The 22,770-nt window shown below is 40.5% G+C and overlaps 1 protein-coding gene across 4 annotated transcripts in view; it reads left to right on the top strand.

Annotated features, from left to right (window-relative positions):
* The first annotated feature begins 1,282 nt into the window (after window positions 1–1,282).
* PKNOX1 (PBX/knotted 1 homeobox 1) overlaps window positions 1,283–22,770 on the top strand; it is an 84,913-nt gene continuing 63,425 nt past the window's right edge. For 3 of the 4 annotated variants that reach the window (XM_067545191.1, XM_067545189.1, XM_067545192.1), the window contains exons 1-3: window positions 14,898–15,123; window positions 20,526–20,653; window positions 22,175–22,346. In XM_067545191.1, the coding sequence (XP_067401292.1) occupies window positions 15,073–15,123; window positions 20,526–20,653; window positions 22,175–22,346 (351 nt within the window). In that variant the 5' untranslated portion in view covers window positions 14,898–15,072. Of the gene's footprint in view, window positions 1,375–14,897; window positions 15,124–20,525; window positions 20,654–22,174; window positions 22,347–22,770 lie in introns of those variants that run through there. The other variant, XM_067545190.1, reaches the window with a different exon arrangement.

The raw sequence follows: 22,770 nt of genomic DNA, 5'->3' as shown, positions 1-22,770 counted from the left end.
TAAAAAAAATCAACGAGAGTCCTGTGGCACTGTAAAGACTAACAAATTTAATTTCTGCAGGCATAAGCTTTCGTGGGCTGTAACCCACTTCGTCAGATATAAGGAATAGAAATCAGATAGGAGTTGTGTATATATACATATCCAAGAGTAAGGAACAACAATGGGGAAGGTAGATACAAGTAAATTAAATTAAAGTTGTGGATCTCAAATCCAACCACCATTTCCTATTCAGTTTCCAAAATTTGGATTTGGTGTTTTGTCTTTTTTCATTTTATCTAAATTTTAGAAAAATTGCCTTATGCTATAAATATGGAGTCTTGAATGAATGAATGAATGAATAAATAAATAGTTTTATTTTAAATCACACCTGTGTGTTAAAGCATCACCACTCTTTTAACTGTAGTTTCACTGCATGACCTCTGTATGGTGTTAGCCTCTTAATCATTCCCCTAAAATAATTTTATTGAAGATAAACTCTACTCCTGGGTTAACTGCCATTTTTCAATAGTGTTTTTCAGGAACCATATTTTCTGAGTACATTTTCATAATTTCTGCATCACTACTCTTTAAAAGTAGTATTTAATATGTCAAACATAATTCAATTTTAAATGCTAATTTAAAAAAGTCTTTAAACTGCTTTGTAAATCTACAATATAACCTACCAGTTCTGTGCATATGGATTGAATAATTCCTAACATTACATTCTGCATATTTTTTCATGTAATAGAGCACTTATTTTTTTCACTAACCATTGTTGAACTTATTTTGAGAAAGAACAATTAAGAAAGATATAAAAAAAGATGATTAATATTTCCTGGCTCTGTGTTTGATTTGATATGGAAGAGCTTCCTTTAAGACAGCCCATAGGTGTTCCTATTTGCCATCATTAGATTTATTTTGGAATTTGCCTTGTGTTGCCCAAGCAGATGGCTGTTGATCCAGAGAGTAAAATACAAAGGTTCCACATATAATGGAAGGAAGGTCAACAGTCACAATATTTACTTACTTTTGCAAGCACTAGCAAAAGCAACATGAAAATGAAGCGTTGGAGGTTGTAAGATGAGTGCAAGTCAACAATAAAAATGGGGGCAATTTATTCTTTTTCAATAAATATACCTTTTTTTATTCAAATAGACATGGTAGGAAAAAAATTTACCATTAAAATATTTTTTATAAACCATGTTTTTATTACTCTGTTCTCTGGAAGATTTTTTTTCATTTTCAACTGATAAGCTATTTGCCAAATTATTGTTTCCTTCTGAACTTTTCCTTGTTGATTCCTAGGTGTGTATCTGCTATCTTGTGCAGCAATGAGCCTGGAATTCAATCTGCTGGAATAAGACAATGGCCTCTACATCCAATTGAAATAGAGGGGTGAGCAGCTTCCTTGCAGCTGGTACCATGTTGACTCCTCCTTTAGCAGGCAGTACAGATGGAGGCAAATTCCATTATATTTTTAATTGATAGTGCAGTTTGTCCAAAGCAGGCTAGCTATTTTTTGTTTCCATTTTTTACTTTGCTGTGTATGAACACAAAAAAATAGATGGCTTGTATAGAAAGTATCAGTATTGTTATTACTCCTAGTCATACTGGATCAAGTCAGCGACCCATCTCTGTCTGTCTCTCACTGTGGCCACTACTAAATGCTTCAGAGGAAGGTATAGTTTAAAAAAAAATCCTATAAGGAACAATTATGCACTAATAAGTCCATAGGAGTAGTTTCTTCATAACCCCAAGCAATTAGTGGTTGATTTATATCCTGAAGAAATGAGGGTTTATAACTCTTGTAACTGTCTGCCATAGTTAGTCTTACTGCAGATGATATTGTTTATATACTGTAAATAGCTGTTTCTTTCTTGAATCCTACAAAGCTCTATGTCAGCCATATCTTGTGCCAATGAATCCGAAAGTAGTTATGCCTTGAATTAATATCTCTAGTTGTCCACTTTGTTAGTTTATTATTAGAGAGTAAGTAGGAGCACATGATTGACCTGTATACCATTAAGCATTTTGCATACCTGATTCAGCTCATTTATTAATCTCCTGTCTAAACAACATAGACTTTATTCACACAAGGAAGTCTTTCCATGCCTTTAATCATCATTGTTGGTCTTTTGTGAACCTTCTCTTTTTCTGTTCTGTCCTTTTTGAATTGAATTATATTTACTGACCAGAATTGAGCACAGTATTACAGATGAGGATGTACAGTCAGTTTATATAAATACATTATATTATGTTCTTACAGTACTCCTTTCATAATAAAACCTAACATAATTTGTGGTTGGTTTGGTTTTTGGTTTTTTTTTTTTACCACCACTGCATAATGAGAAGATATATTTCTTTAGTTACCCAAAATGAAGACTCAGTCTTTCCTGAGTGGCTTCAATTAATTTAGAACCAATCAATTGCATGACTAGCTCCAATTGTTCTTTTCAGTTTGCGTTACCCTGGAGTTGTGTACACTGAATTTTTATCTGTCATTGTCTTGCCCAGTAGCCTCATCATCCCCTCCTGTAGTAAAACCCACAGAAGGAGGCTGTAGAGGAGGACAGCTCTGAAATAATTCCTTTTAGAGTCCCTCCATCAAATGTTCCATTGGGGAGGAGATAGTGCTGGAGCCCTTCTCAGTGGATTGGGCTACAGATCTGCTCCCAAATACCCAGTATCTCTTTCTCTTCCCTTTCCACATCAGGTGGGAGAGAGCCAAACATGAAGAGTTTGCTCTGTGTCAGGATCCAGCATGAGTGGGTCATTCAGACTATTATAGGCTGCTGTTAAGTTCCTCATGATTTTCTATAGACTTTACTAGTTTACATAGCTTATCACCTGCAGACTTTGTTACCATACTGTTCATACTCTTTTCTGAGGTCATTTAATAATAGTCTGAAAATACTTCGGTCTGAAAAAGGTTCCTTTGGATGGACACTTTATTATTAACCTCTTTACATGTTGAAAATTGACCATTTATTCCTTCTTTCTGTTTTCTATCTCTTGACTAGTTTCTTACTAAGAACAGAATATCGCCTCTCATTCTGTGACTACATAGTTTCCTTATTAGTGTTCTGTGTGGGACTTAATATGAGCTTTCAAAATTTTACCAAATTATATCCTCTGGTTTTCCTTATCCATTAATTTGACTTATTCAAATGATACTAGATCAGAGAGGCACAATGTAAATGTACAGAGCTATGCTGATTTGTCCCTCTGATATCACCCTAAGACATGAAATATGAACAGCCTATAACAGTAGGGAAAATGTACAGTTAGTTCTTCTCTTCATTCTATTTACAAGTGAAAACACCTATATGGCTTCTCCACAAATAAATTATCCAATGAAACAAAACAAGAGATCCTGAAAATATGATGAAGCTGTGAGAAAGCTGCTATTTTAGAATGTGGCCTTTGAGAATCATACACATTTTACTGAAGACCTCCACTTTAACTGTTAAGATGAACACTGGCCATCACAAGACTGCTTAGTCCTTATAATCACGTGTCTCAATACAGTAACAAAATAATACTACAAATATTTTGATTAGTAAGTGCATTATTCTCTTCTCTTCCCACCTTCCCCTGTTTTCATAACTTCTGTAGTAGAAAAATCTATAATATTTTGGAATTCCAAAAAACAGATACTGAATCTATAGTTTTATGGAGATGGAGTGTACTTTAACTGATACCACGAAGACCCTTAAATCTAAATATGCTCCTCTGGTAAATATATGGGACAGTGGAATTTAAATAAAAAACTGAAGATGTAGCAAGAACTTTCATTTTCCTCTTTCTTTCCATTCCATAATAAAAGAGTGGAATGACACTAACCTAGTAGTCATTACTTAATACATTTGGGTTAGAAGTTAGAAACCTCCAAGTATCTAAGGATTTGAAAAAACATGTTGATCTAATTCCTAAGAAAACAAATGAAAATATAGCTTATGAAATCTTAATTCAAAACTTTACAATTTCATTATCTTTTTTTTTTTTAATTGGCCTTTCCAAAGATGTTATTTCTAAAATAGTATAAAATGTGAACCTTTCATTGGTTCTTATTACATTAGTGGATAGTGTCATTGATAATATTTAGCACCACATTTAAGATATTAAATCACAAACATCTATATTAAAATAAAGTTGCTTCTTAGTGCTGTAAAAGTTTTACAGAACATAAATACTCTTACCAGAGCTTGGTCTAAATAAAATCAGATAAGCACAAGACATAGGATAGTAGTTGGTTAGGGTGTTACAATGAGGAGGGGTTTCATAATGAGCTGGATTTATTTGAAGGAGGGCAGAGAGGGAACTAATCAGAGGAAGCCAAGGAGGATGTTACAGGGGTAGTTGGCAGAGATCTGAGCATGGGAGAAGGAGACGAAGGGTAAGGCAAGTGGTTGGAAAAGTGCAGGAAAGTGTGGGGAGAAGAAATTAGAGTAAAAATGTAAGTGGAAGATTATGTAGCCCCTTGTAGGTGAGAAGGAGCTTTAATTTTTATGCAGCTAGAGATAGAAAGGATGGAGGAATTAATAGGCAGCAGGTTTAAAACAAACAAAAGGAAGTACTACTTCAACAATACACAGTCATCCTCTGGAACTCATTGCTAGGGGATATTTTGAAGGCCAAAATTATAACTGGGTTCAAAAGAGAATTAGATAAGTTCATGGAGGATAAGTCCGTCAGTGGTTATTAGCCAAGATGATCAGGGATGTAACTGCATTCTCTGAGTGTCCTAAGTCTTTAATGGCCAGAAGTTGGGAGTGGGTGACGGGATGGATCACTCAATAATTGCCCTATTTTGGTCATTCCCTCTAAAGCATCTGGCATTGACCACTGTTGGAAGACAGGATATTGAGCTAGATGAACCATTGATCTGACCCAACATGGCCGTTCTTAAATTCTTAAGAATGAGATGTGGTAGTCACATGGTGTGTGAGAAAGTGACATTAGTAGCATATTAGAATGATACAAGATAATTGAATGTTATAAAAATCTATGTAAGAGATTATCAGATGTGGACATATATTTTGAGCAGTGGTCACAATGTGGAAAGGACAGATTTGGAAATGCTAAAGAGGAAGAAACAACTGGAATTACAGAGATTGGATACATGAAGAGGAGGAGAGAGAATATAGATTTTGGAAGTAATGTAAAGTTGTCAGTGAAATCAGAGATGGGAGAGATTTTAGAAGAAAATCTTAAACCTGTTTTAATATGTCTTAAATTTGAGGTGGTAGTTAAACATGTAAGAATAGATTTCCATGTGTTAGCTAGCAATATGAGGCTGGACTGAAGTGGAGGGTCACTAAATCAGCCTATGGCTCAGGTTTTCCATTTGTAAAATTGAGATAATACTTTCCTCATAGAATTATTCTACAGCTTAATTTGCTAATTTTTGTAAAATACTTTAAATTCTTTGAGTGATGGGTCCCTATTGTATTCCACTGAGGATTATGTGCATGTGCCCAGAGCTGGAGCTTTTGAAACTAGTATTGTTTGGTGGTCTGTACATGCATCCCTGAATCACCTCATGGTTTTACCCAAGGTAATAAAGGGCAGAGTAAGCTGCCAGTATCTCCAGTTCCTTCTCACTGTCACATGGTCCAAGTCAGCGCTTCTACTATCCTCTTGTGCTTGTAATGCATTTTTCCAAAACTTTTAGAAAAACTGTTTTTATGCCTGTTTATAGTTCAGATTTTATTGTTTTTGTTCTACATTTTCTAGTTTCAAGTTGTTTTCATAGGATTCAGGACTTGGGACACTGTTTCAGCAGTTTTTCTGCCAAACATTCCCCCATACCACCAGTACCCAGGTCTGGGTATTGGATTATGCCGAAGATGTCGGGGTTTAAAACCTGTACTTCCTGCCCTTGCTTGTTTTTCATCAGCAACAAGCACCAGCACTGTTTTTACTCAATGGGGAAATCCCACATTGCATCCAGGTGCAGTATCTGCCTCTCCTTTCTTGCCTGTACACAAAACAACTGGACTGTCCATTTCAAGAAGCACCCCATGGAGACTGTCATAGGACCAGCATCAGATCTCTGCTGTGGAACCCCCACCCCCCATACATTGGCCAAGCCATGAGCCAAGGAAGCATGCGCATAAACATGACAGCAAGTCTTCCAAGTCCAAGAAGGACTTGGCATCATCTACAAGTTATTGGAGGAACAATACATTCCAAGGCCTGTGAGAGCCAGAAAAGGCCGCACCAATCGCTCGAGCTGTTGGTACCAATCAAGGATCCTGGTATACTGCCTGCTTTGGTTCCACTGACATCCTGTGAACTGTTGGTTCCCAGACAGTTGCCTCTTCCAGTATTGATCCTGCCAGCGGACTGGATACTACTGACCCCAGGGAGACTTGAAAGTGCTCTGGGTTTCCACGAGCTGTTTGCATGGAAGGACTCAGAGGGCTCCTTCTCCCACTATATTTCTGCCACCCCCTATTCTGGCAGCTCCGGTGGCACCACCATTCGTGAAGATCTTTGACTCCTCTAATTTGGACAATATGGGTGTCCAACATGGCCCATTGCTCCCATTCTGGAAGCATAACTACTGAAAGGTTCCAACAGCACCGTGGCAGTTTCCCATCTTGCCTTACCTGCAGAGTTGGTATTTGGCCCTCTGGTCACATACTCACAACAGCAGGATCAACCAGGTTGACCATACTGCAGCTCAGTATTCATCTTCTGAATGGTCCTGCTCAGTTCAGGAGGACTCCTCCGCATCGCCACCACAATCCTCATCAGGTAGATGCTCAGAAATAGCATTCAACAATGCACTGATCAGCCTGGCTCCGACAGTACCAATGGATCCAGAGAGGCTTCCCTCATGTTCCCCAGTTGTGGCCATCTCCTCAACCCCTTCTTCTCCGCCAGATGACTATCACCAGTTCCAGGAACTGTTGCAGAGAATAGCCAAAACTGTCCAGATCCCATTACAAGAAATACAGAATACTCAACACCAGCTACTTGACATCTTACATACATTGGTATTAGTGAGGATGGTCCTATCAATCAACAATGCCACCCTTTAACCAGCATCCACCGTATGGCATGCCCTGGCCACATGCTCACCCACCCCAAAAGGGACTGAGAAGAGGTACTATGCCCCTCCCCCAGGGGTGAGAGTTTCTGTTCTCTTATCCTCCACCCAACTCACTAGTCATCCAGGTCGTATCAAAGTGGTTCCAGAAATAACATCTGTGCTCCATCCTGACAGACAGGGAGGGTAAGAGACTGGACCTCATGGGCAGAAAGGTCTTCTCAGCTGGACTCCAATTCCGTATCTCCAACTGCTTAGCCTGGATGGCCAAGAATGACTATTTCAGCTATGGATGGATGGCTGAGTTCACCGACAGTTCTGGAAGGGCCTTCTACAGAAATACCCACCCATTCAACCTATCACTCACCAGTCGGACCTCAGCCTCGTCCTCACCTTATTGATGAATGCTCCCTTCGAACCTCCTGCTCTCTGTCCCTACTCCCCATGAAAGTCACTTTCCTCATTGCCATTACATCAGCCAGGAGAATTGGTGAACTGGAAGCCATGATGGCTTAACCCCCTTTTTAACTACCTTTCATAAAGACTAGGTCTCATTATGGCTGCAACCCAAGTTCCTACTAAAAGTTGTTCCCCCATTTGACCTCAGTCAACCCATACAGCTACCTATCTTCTTTCCCAAGCCTCACACCTCTCTAATGAGGAACAACAACTTCTTCAAGGAGTGTCTTTGTGGATACTCCACTTTAGGTGTCTGAGCGCCCTGTGTGTGAGATCAGAGATTTATGGTAGTAGTGCCCGGTTGGGTCACACATGCACTGTCGTCATCTCATGCTGTTTTCGGCGGTTACATAGCGCTGTGCGACCAACCGTCCCTCAGTTCCTTCTCTACTGCCTTTGGCCTGAGTCGGAGCCCACAGCAGTGCCCTTCTTCTTAGATAGTTAATAGTTAGTTGTTCTCATTAGGAATCTAGTAAATTCTTACTTTTTCCCTTGTTTCTCCCATATCCTATACTCATTTAAAAAAAATTATTATTCTTATTTCATTCTATCTTTCCCAGAGTTTTTCCCCCTTTTCTTCCTATAAGTTATAGTTAGGAAATAGATTACTAGGAATCCTACACAAAGAACAAAAACCTGGGCATGCCTGGTTCCCCAGGGTTCAAACGGTGCCTAACTTGCAGGCTTTCCATTCCACTTTCAGACAGTCATTCTCAGTGTGTCCATTGCCTGGGAGAATCGCACATCACTCAGAAGTGCTCTCACTGCCACTATTTGAATGTGAGAGCAAGGAAGGCTAGAGTCTTTCAGTTGAAACTTCTTCTAATGGAAAAATCACTGCCACCCGCATTGGAGCCTGAACCCAGAGTCTTCGCCGAGCTAACGGTCACCCTCGGCAACCTTTAACACAGGGCTAGCCGTAAAAACACCTAGCAAGGAGTCTGGTCCAAAAAAGACCACCAAAAAGCACTCCGAAAGCTCGCCTGAGAGGAAACCAACAAAGAAAAAGCATCCCTTGGCCACGGAAATGACTTTGGTACCAACGGCACCAAGCGCTTCAGATTCCGAGACTTTGGTACCGTCAGGTACCGCAAAAGTACCCATAGACCCATACCCTAAGAGGAAAGCTTGGAGAAAGGTACTAAGGGCAAGGAAAAGCGCACAGCACCGATACCTATGGAGCCGAAAAGACAGCTGGCACAGACAACTTCAGCTGTCTATGCTACCGCCTATGGTACCAGTGAAACCAAAGGCAACAATACCTCCACCAGCTGCACCAATGCCAGTACCGACTTTCCCGCACCACAGCAGTTTCTCAGGCAGGCAGATCTGGTAGTCTCAGCCACACCAGAATCCCCTCTTTTCAGTACCAATGTTAGCACGTTCAGTACTGAGTCACATTTTTACAATACTTAGGCCACCCTCTACTATCCAGTGATGACAAGGAGGAAAAAGGTAAAATACATTCACCTCGCCACTCCTTCCCCATGCATTCTCCCAAAGTGGAACCGTCTCACTACCCAACATCTCAAGCACCCAGTTGGTACGGACACCCGTGGGTACCACCTCTTATGCCATTTCCACCTCAGCGGCAATATTGGGACCCTTGGCTATGTACAGGACCCAACACTCAAGGACCCTAAGTCCACTGAGGTCCAGAGTACCACACTGTCCTACAACGACTCCATCTCCCTCTGAACTACACGAGAAAGTAGCTGATGACTCTGATGAAGCATCTGACCATGAGGACACTTCTCCAGAATTATCAATATCTTCTCCAGATGAAACTATAATGCCTCCACCACCCACTACTGGGGATGATTTCAATCAGTTCCAGGATCTCTTCAAAAGGGTGTCAGAGGCGCTCAAAATATCCCTGGAAGAGTCACCGGAAGCACGTCACAAATTGTGTGACATATTAGAAACTGCTGCATTCGCTAAGATTGCTTTATCCATCAATGACACAATCATGAAACCTGCAAAAATTGTATGACAAATACCCACAACAGCACCACCCTCATGTAAACATTCAGATAAAAAAATATTATGTTTCTTCCAAGGATGAGTTTTTGTTTTCCCACCCTCTACCAAACTCTTTGGTAGTACAGGCTGTGATCCATAGAGGGAAACAACACCACAGCAGAGCAACGCCTTACAATAAGGATTGGAAGAGACTCTTCAGACTCAAGGCATACTCTTCCACTATATTCCAATTCCAAATAGTCAATTATGAGGCGTTAATTGTCAAAATACACCCATACAATTTTTCCCAAACTGGTGACTTATTGATAGTTTACCAGAGGACAAGAAAGAACAGTTCAGAGCCAACGTCACTAAGTGCCATCTCATTGCACACACAGCGTTTAAAGGCCTCACTTGACTCAGCTGACAAAGCGGCTCGCACCATGACCACATCAGTAGTCATGTGCTGGGCATCAGGTCTTCATCTTTTGGGTTTCCCGAAAGAAATACAGTCCACAGTGGAGGATCTGCCATTCGAAGGTCCAAAGTTATTTGCGGAGCAAACGGATGAGTCTCTTCACTCTCTCTCAGACTCATGTGCAACTCTCAAATCCTTGGGAATCTACACACCTGCAAACAAAAAGAAACAGGACAGGTTTTACACTCAAAGATTCCAACCACCATTTGCCCAACCTCATAGGCAATACGATCAGAGACATAAACAACATCAGATCAACCTTCAACAAATCAAGAACCCACATCCAGACAACACTTTTTTGAAGGTTCGGTCAAGAGCATGAGATCCCCCACAAAAAAAAAAATACTAACGCAGGAAGCACTTACCATCTCCACACCATTCGGAAATTGACTGTCACCATTTCAGAACATCTGGAGAAACATCACATCAGACAGATGGGTTCTAGAAATTATAGAGAATGGTTACTCCAGCCCCTTTACGTCTATTCCATCCAGCCACCCACCCCTTCCCGTCCCTCTTCAGGGACTCCTCTCACGAGAACCTGTTACAATAGGAAGTACAACACCTTATACAACTGGGTGCAGTAGAACCTGTACCAAGGGCTTTTATTCACACTACTTTCTGACACAGAAGAAGACAGGTGGATGGAGACCTATTTTAGATCTAAGAAAACTCATCAAATTCATTAGAACCCAACATTCAAGATGGTGACACTAGCAACAATAATCCCAGCGCTAGAAAAGGGTGATTGGCTCTCTGTTCTCTGCTCTTGACCTCCAGGATGCATATTTCCATATTACGATACATCCATCTCACAGGAGATTCCTGAGATTCGCTTTAGGGTTCCAACATTTTCAGTACGAGGTACTCCCATTTGGACTATTGACTGGTCCTATCGGTGGTGGCAGCACAGTACGAAAACACTGAATCATGATATTTCCATATTTAGTAGACAGTCTGATAAAGGCAACAACACTAAAAGAAGCAATAGAGGCTACTCAAAGCATGATAACCCTGTTCATGAAATGAGGGTTACAAATAAGCGAACAGAAGTCAACAATGGTACCTGTTCAAAAACTAGAATTTACCTCAATACCCTGGAGGACAGAGCCATACTTCCTCAACAACAATTTACCACCCTAACCAATTTCATAACAACAGTGATAGACAGCCCGTAGATATCCACCAGAATGTGCCTACAACAGTTAGGCCACATGTCTGCAACAACTTTTGTGGTCAAACGTGCCAGACTTCATATGAGAACCCTACAAGCATGGCTTCGAATGGTTTACATTTCTCAGGAGCACAGTCTCAACATAGTCCTTACAACACCATCCAAAATAAAGGAATCTCTAAAATGGTGGACTCTTCCTAAAAATGTCTGTGGAGGAATCCCTTTCTCCCAAAAGACTCTGACACTAACAGTCACCATAGATGCCTTCCTAATAGGTTGTGGAGCACATCAACTCGACTACAAGATCCAAGGCCCATGGTCCAAATCAGAGCCCAACCTCCATATAAATCTGCTGGAGCTAACAGCGGTACAAAATACATGCAAATACTTCCTCCCACTAATCAAAAACAAATCAATCAGGATTCTAACAGACACTATGACATGCATGTTTTATATAAGCCACCAGGGTGGTGCAAGATCACACCCCTATGCACGGAGGCAGTTCATCTCTGCAATTGGTGCATCAGCCACAACACTGACATAACGGCATAATACCTTCCAGGCTCCCTGAACACCACAGCAGATGCACTGAGCAGAGACTTTATACAGAACCATGAATGGGAAATGGACCCTGGAGTTCTCAACACGATATTCAGTCAATGGGATTTCCCTTCAATAGACTTGTTAGCCATACCACAAAATGTCAAATGCCCACAGTTCTGCTGCAGAGCAGGACTAGGTCCAAGCTCACTAGGTGATGCTCTCCTTCTCAAGTGGAATGTGACCCTACTGTACGCATTCCCACTCATACCACTACTAGTCAGGGTCATCCAAAAAATAAAGAAGGCCAATGCCAGGATCATCCTCATTGCACCTACGTGGCCCAGACAAACCTGATTTCCCTACCTTCTCCAGATGGCAGTGTGTCCACCACAGCACTTCCCACAAATGCCTCATCTCCTCTCCCAGGAGTTGGGACACATCCATTTTCCCAACCTGACAATCCTACACCTAAAAGCATGGCTATTCCATGGTTCACAGAAGGTGAATTAACCTGTTCAGATAAAGTAAAAGACATTCTACTAAACAGCAGAAGACTAAATACAAGGAAGATATATGTCCAGAAATGGAGACGATTCTGTGCATGTTGCAAAAACAAATGCCTCAACCTGGCTTCCTCTCGGTTACCACGAGTACATACTGGAATTGAAGAAAAATGGCCTTGCCATAAGCTCCATTAAAATACATCTCACGGACATCACAATGTTTCACGACAAAGTAGACGGTGCTACGATATTCGCCCATCCAATAACTAAATTATTTCTCAAGGGCATTAAAAATACTTACTCAGAGACTAGAACCCCAGTTCCTACCTGGGACCTCAACCTGGTACTACACAGTTTTATGGAAATGCCTTTTGAGCCACTTGCTCCCTATTACACCTCTCCATAAAGGTCGCCTTTCTTATTGTCATCACGTCTGCTAGGTGAGTAGGCAAGCTAGGTGCATTAATGGCCGATCCTCCATATATAGCAAAAACAACGAGAGTCCTGTAGACTGATGGGTTACGGCCCACGAAAGCTTATGGCTGCAGAAATTAAATTTGTTAGTCTTTAAAGTGCTACAGGACTCTTGTTGTTTTTGCTGTATACAGACTAACATGGCTACCCCTCTGGAACTTTCCTCCATATACAGTCTTCCTTAAAGACAAGGTCACCTTGAGACCACATCCAAAATTTTTACCTAGGTTCGTTTAAATGAAAAGAGGAAACGACTTTATCTACTTACCTGCATTCTTTCCAAAACCACACGCGGATAAAAGGGAGGCAGCATTCCACACTCTTGACATCAGAAGAGCGCTGACCTTCTACCTAGATAGAGCAAAAAGCTTTTAGAAAATCTCTGAGACTATTCATTTTTATAACAGAGCGATCAAAAGGGGACTATCGCCAAACAAAGACTGTCCAAGTGGATATTGGGGTATATTCACCTCTGTTACCAGAACACAAATGCACCAATAGGCTCCAATTGGGACTCGCACGCATTCTACAAGAACACTCTCAACATCGGTTACCTTCCTTAATAATGTATCTATTATAGACATTTGCAAAGCAACTACTTGGGCGTCAACACATACTTTTTCAAAACACTATGCAATAGAACAACAATCAGCCTCAGATGCCCTATTCGGGTTTATGGTCTTATCAACTGTACATAACACAACTCCGAAGACTCTTCCTTCCACTGAGGGGCACTGATCAACAGTCACCTAAAGTGGAACATCCACAAGGACAACCAATCTCACGCGCAGGGTGCTCGAACACCTAAAATTGGAACACCCGCAGGGACAACCATCTTGAAGAACCTCAGTTACTGCAGAGAAGTAACTGGAGACACTGGTGGCCCACCCTGCCCTTTATCGCCTTGGGCAAAACCACAAGATGATGCAGGGATGCATGCTGAACTGCCGAACAGTACTACTTTCTAAAGCTTCGGCTCTGGGCACATGGCGCATCTGCATTAACCATCAGCGGAATACAGATAGGAGCCACACATCTCAAAGAATCTCCAGTTACAGCTAAGTAACCTAATTATCCTTAGATGGAAGGTGTTATAGAAGTCTAGAGTTGTAATATCTATGTACAAAATATCTTTATTTAGATTTTTATTGCAATATTAATGTGTGTAAGGTTTGTTTATGGTAATATAGCAATGTGCCTTTATAGTGAGAAATTTTATCTAAGAAAATTGTTATAATGGAAAAGTTTTGTGAAGGAGATGATATTACTATCTGCCCCACCCATATCCCTGTAGATTAATGAGAATGCAATGCAGTATTAACAGTTCTTGTATCTTCAGTGCTTGCTTTGGGGTTGTGTGGGGTGAGTATAAGGAGAGTTGCATTTTAATTAGAGATGGGCCAAGAATACACAGTGTAGAGACTGGGATTAGCAAATCCGGCCTAGGTTTTCAATCCAGAATCCCATGATCTGCTCTTGTGAGGTTTTTGACTTGGAATGGTGTTTATTCTGCCAAGATCAGCTATTCTTATGAGGCTTTTGCCATCTTGGACTGAAATATTGTAAGAATGGCTGCTCTCATGAGATCTTTGGTATCCCCAGACCAGAACCAGAAAATAGTCTCCTAGTTTTTCATTAAAACTGTAAACAAAGGTTTAAAGGATCTAGGAATGTGAATCCAGTCCTCTTTCTCCACAAAATTGGATGTCTTTCTAAAAATTATTCTCTAGCTCAAACAAAAGAAAAAGAGTTGATTTAGGAACTACTGGGTGCAATTGTATGGCCTGCATTATGGAGAAAGTCAGACTAGATGATCATAATGGACATTTCTGGCTTTAAAATATGTGAACATGTACAATAGTACCCAGAGGCCCCAATCAGGATAGGAGTCCCATTAGGTATGGCCTTCCTCTGTTCATGCTGTGAAAACCTTTCAACAAAATGAAAATGGAGGATATTCTGCAAACAATCTCAAATGTTTTCTGAATGAAAGATTCCACTTGCGACTGTTTTTTAATATCTAGAAAATAGAATACATGTGAAAAATAAATGAATAGTTAGTCATCTTAATAGTCATATATTACAATGATATGCAGGGGTGTGAGAAAGATTTGGCAGCAATCAAAGCACTCCTGGTGATGAGGCATATTCTAGGAGAAAAAGGTTTAGGGTTCAGAGACTTAAATGGTGTAAATTGCCATAGCTCAATTAACTTAAATGTTTTGTTTCCTAGTGTGATGGCTGCCTTAGAAAATGAATATAATTGCATTATCAATAAAATAACTGATTCACTTTGCTATTGCACAGAGAAATCTTGGTAACTTTTTCGCGCTGTGTAGAACCCATTTTAAAAAGGTTATTTTTGTAACTGACGTCTTTTACTCTTTTCTAGAATATTTGTTCTCACTTATGATGGTTTGATATTATAAACCCTTCATTAACCATGATGGCAACACAGACATTAAGTATAGACAACTATCAAGATGGACAACAAGTGAGAGCATTTTTTTCTCCCCTATGTACTGCATTACTATTAGCAAGTAGCAAAATTACTTTTTGTTTCTTTGAGTAGGCTGAATACAATATATGGGTTCTGATGTGATGTTGCATCTTTGAGCAGTGGTTCCTAAAGCTACATTCAAATTATTATTAGTTTGGGGGCAAGTCATGCCATTGATCTGCTCTCTGAAGACCTGTTCTCCACTATTGCTGTATGCCAAATTGAGCAGTAGGTACAAGTCTTCCTGCCAGCAGATGGGGACAGTATTGAACTATCAGAAGAAAAACTGAGTTGTTGCTTCCCCTATAAAGAGGCCTGGCTAGCTGAACAGTCAGTTCTTTTTTTTCCTATGAAGAGGCAGTTCTCTGGATTGCTGTCCTCTGTTTGGAGTACCCCCCTGCTTTTATTTTGGAGAACTATTTTTCCACAAACCCCTTTCTTTGACAGGTGTAGTTTGTGTAGAGTACTTCTGTGCTTTGGTAAAGAGCTGGTCGGAGTGGTGGTTCTTTTTTGTTTTGCTCCTCAGGCGCACTATGCAACAAGGTAGTCTTCTAGATTTGATGTGTCTTGGCTCCTGTAGTCCACAGGAAACAACTGAAAAAATGCACCCCCCAATTTTAAGTAACTTCTTTATCTTTCCATGGCTCAGGGTGAGGACCCCTCCACCTATAGACTCTGCAGAAATATGATTATAACCTTTATGAATATATGTATGAGTCTGTTTTCCCATTACCCCTTCTTCTTTTTGTTAGCCAAAAAATGGATTCATCAGTTATGTCTTTCTGCAGGCATAGTGGCTTCCAAATCAGCTAAGCCTTCCGAGAGAACTTCTTGAGAGTCAGGAAATTCTGCCATTTTCTCAAAATTTCATATTGAGCTAGAAGAGGGCTCAGCCATGCCAGACAACAAAGTACAAACACTTCAGCCTGCTCAAGACTCACTCCAGGATAGCGTCTTAAATTCCTTTTGTTCATTGTGTGTGGAATTAGGTGCAACTTTGTCTCTAGATGACGTCTGAGTTGGATACTCTAATAGTTACTAAGGGGCTGACTCTTCCTTCAAAGGATTGCTCCTGAGAACAAGATGGTGACAACTGTTATGAGGGTGGGTCCTTCTGTGCTTTTTGATTTTCTTTCTGAGGCCTTGCTCCTAGTCTGGTGGTGGTGCTTAATGCAATCTTTTCTGCTCAAGACAAAACCTTACATGGTTCAATGAGAAAAAGAATCTTCCTATGTCACTGGTTCAATGCCCGCATGGGGATGTGACTAATGCTCAAGCAGGAAATAAAATGCAATTCTTTTTGAAGGGAAAATTGGATTCCATGGTGGATAAATTCTACAAGTGGGATCATCTTTCTGTCCTCCTTAAGCAGGTTCTTAGTGTAAAAGAAAGCCATAAAAAAGTCTCAAAGGCATCTCAGTCCACTGGTGCCATTCACGATGTGCTAGACAGATTGAGTTCCCCTATCGTAACTTTAACAATGTTCTTGTGAAGATATAATATAGCCAGTATGATCATGGAATAACATAAAACTACCCAAAGATTACAGGACTCTATATCTTGTTAGTAATGTTTAATTCATGACTTTTTAGGTTTATCTTTTAAGGTGCATTGTCGCTTTCCTGTTTTTTGCATCTTTTTCCACCTCTTAATATTTCAGCTCTTACTTGTGCCTCCTTCCCCCCCACACACACACTGCAGAGTATCAGTTCACGGAGACTATCAGTTCTTGTCTACACTACCGAGTTTTGTCGATGCAAGTTATGCCAATGAATAAAAAGTGCTATAATTACATCGCTTGCGCCTGTTCACACAGCGCTCCTTCTGTTGGCGGAGCGTGTCTGCAGTTGGTGCTCTAGCATCAACAGTGAGAGTAGTGTACTGTAGGTAGCTATCCCACTGTGCAACTCGCCACCTTCTCCAGTTAGGAGTTGTGGGAAAGTGGAGGGGATTGCAGGGCTTCATGGGTATGGGCTCAACATCCCATGATGCACTTTTTTCCATCCTATCATTCCATGAGTTTCCAACAGCATTTCACAGCATTTTTCAGTGGCCTCTGTTTACTGTGCACCTGCCATCTCTGTCTGAAAGGATGGATCCTGCACTGCACTTCACTGTTGTGGTCACTGTTATGAACACATCGTAGATGGTCATGAGCTTCCAATCTGAACAGGAATCCAAGGTGCCTGATCTGTTGTGTGCCATGGAAAGAAACAATGCCAAATTACTTTTGGCATTTATGGTGCAGCTGCACCCGGTGGACCATCGCTTTTGGGCATGGGAAACAAGCACTGAGTGGTGGGATCACATTGTTATAGAGGTTTGGGATGACAAGCAGTGGTTGCAGAATTTTTGGATGTGGAAAGCCACCTCCTGGACTGTGTGCGGAACTCATTCCAGCATTGTGGTGCAAGGACACCAAAATCAGAGCTGCCCTCTCGGTGGAGAAGTGTGTGGCGATTGCCATGTGGAAGCTGGCAACTCCAAACTGCTACCAGTTGGTTGTGAGTCGGTGTGGAGTCGGGAAGTCCACCGTTGGGGCAGCATTATTGCAAGTGTGCAGGGCCATTAATTGGATTCTGATATGAAGGACTGTGACTCTTGAATGTGCATGAAATAGTGGATGGCTTCGCGGTGTTGTGATTCCCTAACTGTGGCAGTGTGATAGATGGCGCACACATCCCAATTTTGGCCCTGGACCATCTTGTGATGGAGTACATCCGTAGAAAGGGGTACTTCTCGATGGTGTTGCAGGTGCTTGTGGATCATTGTGGGCATTTCAGCATCCACCATTGGAATCTTCTGGTCTGGAAAGAAAATCCCTGCTTGCAGCTTTATGTACAGGCCAGTATTCTGGAAGATGTGTGCGTCATGCACCTTACCTGACCACCCAGTGTTGATGTCAGTGAAACGCCTGTGGTGAGCCACAAACACCTGCAACACTCACAGCATTTAATTATTATAGTAAAATACCCCTCTTTCTCAGTGTCCCCTGGCTAGCACATAGCTCGCTGAACACCCTAAATATGGTGAGTTTGGCTCGGGGGCGTGGAGTGCTCAAGATGGGGAAAAGGGTCTTGGTGGTTGTGTAAGGGGATCTCTGCAGGCAGCTAGGGACAAAACTGTAAACTTTGCAACTATTTTCCACAGGCCCGGGGGTCATAGAAGCCGATATCTTGCTCCTGAGAATAAACATGGGTGCTAGAGTTCATCTCCTTCATGGGAGTGGCTTCAAATCGGGTCCTATGTGGCTCGCCTGTGTGCCACTTTGGTCCTTGCATAAGTGATTCGCCAATCGGCGTAGGATAGTTTCCTACAACAGTGGAAGGAGCAAAGACACTTTGCCAAGGATTCTTCGACAGAGGATTGGCGAGTACCTCCAGGAAAGTTTCTTTGAGATCTCTCTGAGGATTCCCGTGAAATCTCGGTGTGAATTAACATGCTTTTCCGCAGCACTGCTTAGCTGTACAGATGAATGTGAAGCACATGCAAATATAACTAGTCTTGTGCATTTGTATTCTTTCACCCACTTGTAGAAGATAACAAAGCAAAGGACAGCTCTACCTCATATAACTGAGCAGCATCACTTCAAAAGATCACTTACCAGAGCTTCCCTCTCCTGCATCCTGCAGGCTTGAGACAGAGTGCTGGGACTGGCTCGAACCCTCCAGGGTCGAGAAGAGGTCCGGGCCCCACACAGCATGGGATGATCCTGTCGCCTGTTCCTCCTCATCCTCCAACTCAACCTTCTTGTCCACAACCTTGTCTTCCTGGTTGAGTCTGGTGTCTGCTGTCTCCATCCCCACCAAAATATTCATGGGGCTCTTGGTGGTAGAGGTTGGGTCATGGCCAAGGATGGTGTCCAGTTCCTTATAGAAGCGGCAGGTCCCCAGCACAGCACCAGAGTGACGGTTTGACTCCCTCGCCTTCTGGTATGCCTGCCTCAGCTCCTTGATTTTCACATGGTACTGATGCATGTCCCATTCGTAGCCCTTCTCCAAAAGGCCTCGAATAATCTGACTGTAGGTATTGACGTTCCTACAGCTGGAGTGGAGCTGGAACTGCACAACTCCTTTCCCCACAGATCCAGCAGATCCAATAGTGCTCCAAGCAGGAGAGTATTTGGTGTGTGATGCCGCTGTGGTCAGTTGAGAAGATGCGATGTGAGCTCTCCACGCTGAGCAAACAAGAAGTTGATTTTTAAAAATCCTTGGGCCTTTGGGGGCGGACAGGGACGCAGATACCTGTGTACCTGGCTGCAGGGCAGCGGAGTTCAAATTGCTGACCAGAGTGGTCAGAATGGGCATTGTGAGACACCTCCTGGAGGCCATTTACAGTCACTTAACCAAGTGCAGTGTCTATACTGACACTTTATCTAACTTTGCCGCAATAAGCTGTACATCTCTCATCAAGGTGGTTTTATTTTGTTGGTGAAGCAGGAGAGTTTCGTCGGCAGGAGGAGCATTGTAGCGTGTATACCTCCAATGTTTTGTCAGCGAAAGCAGACTTTTGGCAGCAAAACTCTGTAGTGTAGACCAGGCCTAACGCATACTATTGAATGCCTCTTTAGGCTGGTATCTTTCACTTAATTTTAATTTTTTGTTGTTGTTTTTCTAATTTAAGATGACTGTCCTGTATAGATATGAAGACGAGCTCATTTAGTTGAAATGGCAAATGCTTTCTTAAAATATTTTCAGTGATAGTTACTTTGATGCTCCATTCTGCTGTAAATCTAGTAAATGTTGCTCTTTAAATACAGCTATTGTTACTTTCTATTGATTTTTACATTGAGTAGTTATTCCTATATTGTTTAGTATCATCTGCAAACATAAAGGTTTAGAGGTAAATTGTAAGAAGAAATTACATTCTTGATTAGTGAAAGACTGCAACATGTGCTATATTTCAATTCTGTATAACAAAGTGTAAATCTTAATGGATGAGGAAAGTAGATCCTGAGTCCCTATTTGCATCAGTGTCTCAGTGGAAAGGGAGAAGGAAATCAATAGGAGGGTAAAATTTTCACTGTGGTTTCACCACAAAGGCTGCTAATCCAGGCCTTCCCATTAATTTACTTTTGGAGTAATATATGTCTAATCTATTCCAAAAATAGCTGCTTGTGAGACTCAAAATGCTTTAGCAGTTTACTAATATTAGTTATTCCAATTTTAAAACTGAGTGCTGAAACTTGAAATGACCTTTATGCTATCCAAAAAAAAGTGTCAAGGATTAAATGAGTTTCTTGTTACTGCTTATGCTTTTTGTATAATTGCCAAATCATACCAACCTTCTGGCAATTTACTAGCTTTTTGCATTGCTATTTACTTAGAAAACAATGTACTTACTAATAAATCTTTGTGCTTGGTGACGTAAAGTAACTTATCCTCCTTTTTATACAGATGCAAGTAGTAACAGAGTTAAAAACTGAACAAGACCCAAACTGCTCTGAAACTGATGCAGAAGGAGTGAATCCTTCCCCTGTAGAATCTCAGACGCCAATGGATGCAGACAAGCAGGCCATTTACAGGTAGTATTATGGACTTTGGTTGTGTCTTTGAAGGATAAAAAGTATAGGGGTTTTTTTTCTTTTAATTAGGCAGGTTAAAACCAGATGAGCTGTAAGAGCCTTGTTTCTGTAGTTTGCAAGGAAACGATGAGTAAATTTCATTTTCAGATTGTTTACTTAAGTCTAAGACTATTATGAAGTACACATGTCTATTCTTAAAAAGAGATATTGTTATAGTAGCAAGCAGCAAGCTTTTAAGTTAACAATAGTATTTTGTTTAGGCTATTGAGAAATACTGTCATGTTATCTTTTATATGTTAAAATTGGCTTCAGTAGTATCTGAGGCCTTTTCTTATTTATTTATTTATTTATTGTGATCAGCCAGACCTGTACCTCCTTTTCTTTAGGTTATAAATAAATAAATAAATAATAGAAATCTGCCTCTTCACACAACTCAGTAATACAATAATACTTATCTTAGCACTTTTCATTTGAAGATTATTAATCAGTATGTCTAAACTGCAAAGTGAGGGTGTAATTGTAGCATGGGTAGGCACACCTGGGTTAGCTTTAATCTAGGTAGTGTGGGTAACAATAGCAGTACACATAGTGACACGAGCTTTAGAATGGGCTAACAACCAGAGTACAAATCCTCAAGGAACCTGGGTATGTATTCTGGTTGCTAGTCCACACTGAAGCCTGTGCTGCTATATGTACTTTGCTATTGTGACCTATGCTCGCTAAATTAAAGCTAACACAGATATGCCTACCTAGACTACAATCACATCTTCACTTTGCAGTGTAGACGTACCAAAAGTGCTTTACAAAGGCATTGTTATTGTCAGTTTACAGATGGGGAAAATTGACACACAAGGAAGGTAAGTGACTTGGCCAAGATCACAAAGTGAGTTAATGGCAGAATCCTCTTAGCCCTAACCTGAGTGAAGCTAGCTAATGTCACAGTGAATCTCTCATAATACAGGCCATTCTCTATTGTACCAAACTATAAAGTGATTTTGTGATTTTTCAATGGGCACATATTAGAAACCAGATAGATGCTATCAGGTTTGTTTTTACAAAATTTAAATCTAGTTTCATCCTATGTGTCAGTGCTAATCGATTAAACATTGTACTAATACACCACCTTCTACTAAATTACAATTAATAAAATGGCATTTCATAGCTTCATAACTTTGTGATAATGATTGCTTCCTACCAATGTCCAATAAATAGTTGAGCTTTATCATACAGTTTTAGTTAGGTCTAAATCTTATACAGTTTTACTCATTTGTTTTATTATTTTTAATAACACGTGTATTTTGACTAATATTGTCAGTTGCGTTGTATATAATCTGTTCATAAAACTTACAGAATTGCTTTTCTGGATGAATGGTGGCTAAGTTTTTGCTTTTTGGATAGTTAACATTATAAAGTAGAAAATACAAAGTAAAAAAAAAAATTTATTCAGACCTGATTTTTTTTATTACTATTATTATTATTATTTTATTATTTTATTAATATGATGATGATTTTTATTTCTAGGCACCCACTGTTTCCATTGTTAGCACTATTGTTTGAAAAATGTGAACAATCTACACAGGGCTCAGAAGGCACTACCTCTGCTAGTTTTGATGTAGATATTGAAAATTTTGTAAGGAAGCAGGAGAAGGAAGGAAAACCCTTTTTTTGTGAAGATCCAGAAACGGATAATTTAGTAAGTATAAAGCATTTTTCTGAAGTAAATAACACTTCTTCTCTCAAACGTTGCTCTTGGTAGATTACCAAATCTTTCTGACCTACAGTGGTATATTGTTAATATTGCAAGTACTGAATTCTGAAACTAAAGCTCAGAAATGATCTGTAAAGTTAGTTTTTTAAAAGTCTTTTTTAGCCTTTTTTTCTTATCTACAACTTCTATTGCATCCTCCATTTTGACCACTTGCCTCACATTTTTTTAACAGCTGTTTCCAATATGTGTTCCTGAAGCAGCTGAGGCTGACATTATATTAAGAGATGAGTTAAGACATATACCCACTCCAGTCCAGTTGACTATACAGAGTAATTTTTTAGGAGGCAATCAGATAAGGTATATAGAACAATGAAGCAATAATTATCTAGTCAGATTTTCCTGTTGTCTG

Source organism: Emydura macquarii, unplaced genomic scaffold (genome assembly GCF_026122565.2).
Source record: "Emydura macquarii macquarii isolate MOO-44397 ecotype Brisbane River unplaced genomic scaffold, CSIRO-AGI_Emac_v2 contig_1043, whole genome shotgun sequence".
Lineage (NCBI taxonomy): Eukaryota > Metazoa > Chordata > Testudines > Chelidae > Emydura > Emydura macquarii.
The sequence above is the reverse complement of the archived record's forward strand: the minus strand, read 5'-3'. Positions and strand labels throughout refer to the sequence as shown.